The sequence below is a fragment of the Blastomyces gilchristii genome (genome assembly GCF_000003855.2).
Source record: "Blastomyces gilchristii SLH14081 genomic scaffold supercont1.26, whole genome shotgun sequence".
Classification (NCBI taxonomy): domain Eukaryota; kingdom Fungi; phylum Ascomycota; class Eurotiomycetes; order Onygenales; family Ajellomycetaceae; genus Blastomyces; species Blastomyces gilchristii.
The window spans coordinates 176,599-181,448 of NW_003101656.1; the positions used below are offsets into that span (position 1 = coordinate 176,599).

The 4,850-nt window shown below is 32.4% G+C and overlaps 1 protein-coding gene across 1 annotated transcript; it reads left to right on the forward strand.

Moving 5' to 3' along the window:
- Positions 1 to 392: 392 nt before the first annotated feature.
- On the forward strand, positions 393 to 623 carry BDBG_17817 (uncharacterized protein; the record flags this gene model as incomplete). The annotated part of the gene is made up of 1 exon (XM_031725456.1): positions 393 to 623. One exon carries the CDS (start codon positions 393 to 395, stop codon positions 621 to 623), a length of 231 nt encoding a protein of 76 aa, XP_031580913.1.
- Between the last annotated feature and the right edge of the window lie 4,227 nt (positions 624 to 4,850).

Below are 4,850 nucleotides of genomic sequence, written 5' to 3' on the forward strand. Positions count from 1 at the left end.
CAACACAACATCTTCTTGTAGAGTAGATAATACTTACAGAGAGACAGAAGTTATTGTTATAGATACAACAGAAACAACAGAAGTGAAAGAAGAGATAGATACATAAGATTCTCTTCTTCTTCAGCTGCTTGATACAGTGCAGATAAGTAGCAGTATCAGTCAGAGACTGTATCAGAGCCTTCTCACAGAGAGAAGATGAAGAAACTGCAGGATTCTGCAGACTCAACTTAGCAGCATTCTGAGCAGGGCTCAGGTGTGCTGCAGGAGAGAAACTACAGATTGAGCTTCTCAGAGTCACTGTCTCTGAAATCCAGCTCTTCTCAGGTTTCTCTCTGAATGACCACACAGGGTCATATGTCACTGTGCTGGCTGAGAGGGCGGGCAGTATTGCAATGACAGTGAGAGAGGCAGAAGAAGAACTGAACATGAACAAACTGATCAGCAGAAGGGATGACATCTCACTGCAAGATATGATGACTATCATCACAGCTGCAAGAGAAGCAGAAGGAGAAGAAGAAGAAGGTGTGACAATGAGAGCAGTGCTCTCGCGGTCTGTTGACACTGCTGTCTCTGCCTTCAACCTGGCTTTCGTAACAGTCATGAAGGCTGCAGCTGCATCATAAAGATGTTTATTACTCACTACAAAACATCAGAATAAGTCCTTTATTATCCTTCAAGAATGATACTCTCATACACTCACTGTTGCAATTGAGAAGAAGGAAAGAAAAATGTTTCACAGAGAGAGAGATCTTTTTGAAAAATCCTGTCACTACTGTTAACTTTGTCTCTAAAAACACATCACTTTTACAGAGAATTTTATATATAGAACAGAATATATTGAGAGATCTGTAAGTCACTTATTAACTACATTTTTCACATTTCAAATTGATATATAAGGAACTCACTTATCATGCATTTGATTTGAATGAAGATGAAAAAAGAAAGATCTATATAGTCAGCAGAAAAACTCATCTATTTCTTTGTACTATACACAGCACATGTACTATCAATCAGTTAATAACTGTTACTATACAACAAAGATAATTTCTAATCTGATATTCTTAAGAGCATCAGAACTATGTTCTTAAAGAGAAGAGTATTGTTATACTCTCAGCTGTGTCAAGACTCTGTTGCAGTTTCACACAGCTCATTAATTTCATGTGAATGATTTCATCCTGTCTGAACTGGTTTTCAATCACTCTATGACATTATTCAGATATATCATAGAAAGATCTGATTGATAAATATGAGAACCTCACTTCTATATAAGGTCAGCAGATCACTCTTTCTTGATAATAAGGCACTGCTGAGGTATCACTTCAGCTATTCTTGCTCATGAAATAAGAGAAGAGTATCTGCTCATTATCTATATAGAATAGCTAGATGCTGGCTTTTCATCAAAGAGGTCAGTGATTTGTTTTTCTTCTACTGAAATATATACAAGAGTTACTGCATGTCTTATACAATCTTCTTAGTATACTAAGTATCACATCTGTGATATTCTTGCAATAACTCTGTAGTCTATGAGCTCACTATTCAAGCAAGATAGTCAAGCCCACTCATACAGCTTTTCAAACAACTACCGCTATGTGACACCGCTGACTAGCCATCACTTCGGTTCTGTCATGTTACAATAGTGTTATAAGTAATCTCATTATAATCAACAAATATCTTTGAGTTCAAGAGCTGATGTTCTCAATTCATTCAGTGAGTATCTGTTACATTGAAAGATATATCTTACTCTTATTATAAGAGAGCATCTGTCATCAAGTTCTGACTATTATAACAGTAGTGTATTGTAAAATAAAAGTAGCTTAAAAACTTGAATCATTGCATCTATTGTTCAGTGAGTTTATAGATAGTTATAAAGTACTTAAGATTCTTATACTCTATGATTATCTTAAATTCAGAGATACTTCAGAGTTCAGAGTCTTCTTCTTCTAGATAGTGTATAATTATGAGAAGTTTCTTATTATAGATTTCATAGTTGCATTCAGCAGGGCTCAGTTTCTTAGATATAAAGACATATAATTATAAGACATCTTCATTATTATATTATAATATAGCTTCTTCTGTAACGTGACAGAACTGAAGCGGTGGCTAGTCAGCGGCGTCGCGTAGAGATAGTTGTTTGAAAAGCTGTATAAATGAGCTTGACTATCTTGCTTGAATAGTGAGCTTATAGACTACAGAGTTATTGCAAGAATATCACAGATATGATACTTAGTATACTAAGAAGATTGTATAAGAATCATAGTAACTCTTGTATATATTTCAGTAGAACAAAAATGAATCACTGACTTCTTTAATGAGAAGCCAGCATCTAGCTATTCTATATAGATAATAAGTGAATACTATTCTCTTATTTCATGAGCAAGAATAGCTGAAGTGATACCTCAGCAGTGCCTTATTATCAAGAAAGAGTGATCTGCTGACCTTATATAGAAGCAGAGTTCTTATATTCATTAATCAGATCTTTCTATAATATATCTGAATAATGTCATAGAGTGATTGAAAACTAGTTCAGATAGAATAAAATCATTCATATGAAAGTGATGAGCTGTGTGAAACTATAATAAGATCTTAACACAGCTGAGAGTGTGATAATACTCTTCTCTTTAAGAGTATAGTCTTAATGCTCTCAAGATTACTGAATTAGAAGTTATCTTTATTATATAGCAATAGTTACTAACTAATTAACAGTATATATACTGTATAAAGAAATAGATGAGTTTTTCTGCTGACTGTGTAGATCTTTCTTTTCTCATCTTCATTTAAATCAAATATATGATAAGTGAGTTCCTTATATATCAATTTAGAATGTGAAAAACATAGTTAATAAGTGACTTATAGATCTCTCATTATATTTCATTCTATATATGAACTTCTCTGTAAAAGTGATGTGTTTTAGAGATAATACTAACAGTAGTGACAGGATTTTTTAAAAAGATTTCTTCTCTTTGTGATTCGGGAGAACGTACGACCGCCGGATAATAACACGGCCGCTTCCGAACTTGCTTACAAATGTAAAGAGGCCATAGCAGCCACCAATTAATTTAGCATACAGTATATGAAAAGCCAGTGTATGCCTGTAATCATACACTGACTCAAGCAACCTTTGAATTACATCTGATAGCATGTCTGAAAATCAGTGAGAAGTGCAGACTTCTTCAGAATATGATAATTCTGTCTATAAAGCAATTTGTAGTTATCATGTCAGTGTGGTTCTAGAATGTCTTAAAAAATAGTGTATAAAGAGCAGTGAGTAAAAGAGTATCTAATTAATACTGCTTCACTTGTTAAGGAAAGACTTCATACTAAGATGAATATCACATATGATACATGAACAGATGAGATGTAAGAAAGAGAATGAGAGCAGTGAATCAGATTCAAAGAAGTTCACTCTCTACTTAAAAGAAGAATAAAAAGAGAGAAGTGACTATCACTGAAGTTGTATAATAATAACAGAAATTATATAATAATATAGTGATATAATAATACAGTTATATAATGATATAAGTAATATAATGATAGACATTGTATAATCAATGAGAAATCACTGAAATAAATATCTCTTCTAATTGATATGAATAACACTCTTGTCTGCTATCTGAACTGAAAGATATGCAGAATCTCTCAGAGAGTTTACTTAAAATAGTAAGAAAAGTAACTGAGACTGCTGAACTGAAATCAAAGCTCTGTATATATATAAGAATTCTAAATGAAATCAAGGCCTTGTATATACAGTAGCAGACTGAGATAAAAGTTAAACAATAATTGACATTCACTGCAGATTAAGCATGCACTATGAAGAGCTTCACTGACACAATCATCATCATTAATAAGAATAGAGAAAATCAGATCTTAGATTTTTAGTAAGAGATTGAATGTTTACAGATAATTACACTGAATCTGAAAATCTTACTATAATTATTCACAATCTCTTCAGAAGTGTACACATTATCAGAGACTGCTGCACAGAATGAGAATCTGAATATAGAATACATCAAGCTAAGAGATCTGTCAGAGCTATTAAGCTTTAATAATGACTGAAAAAATGATGCTGCAATCAGGTAGCTAAGTCAGATGTGATTATATTATCAGATTGAATATGAACTTACAGACAGATAGTTAACAGAATTTTAATAAGTTTTAAGATCTACTGTATTTCTATGCAGAAAAGCAAAGTTATTTTAAATAACTACTGAAAAGATGAATCTTACAGACTCAGAATAATATTCATTTTCATGAATATGAAATGAGTTTTTCAAATAAATCTTGCACAACTTTGAGAAAGTGAATGTGTGAGATAAGTATTATAAATACTTCACTGAGTATAGATAAGTGAGTGATCTTATATCATACTTCTCACACTTCAGCTTACACTATCTTGTATTGAATGAAGAGCTTTTAACATTCTTCTGTTTACACATCTTCATTCATAATCTTATATCTGAGTTAAGAGCAGAATGAAAATGCTTAACCTTACAATCAGACACAGTGAAAGAAGTATACAATATTCTTATTATATAGAAACAGATAAGCTAATTACAATAGAAAATACTGCAATTAAGTATATCTCAGTGAAGAATGAGTAATCAAACTTCTATAATACAAGTCACACACTCAGATACAATGAATCTAGATCTGAATATTATTACTAAAGTGCTAAATCTTCTGAAAAAGAGATTCTCTGAGTGAAAATCTTGATATTATAAGCATCAAGCTTGTGTTAACTGCAGACATCAGAATCATGATGCAAAGAATTACACACAGTGTATATAGTCAAGAGAAGCAAGAGAGTCAAAAAACTAGCAGAATCAGTGAGCTCAGAGACACTTGCTGATATT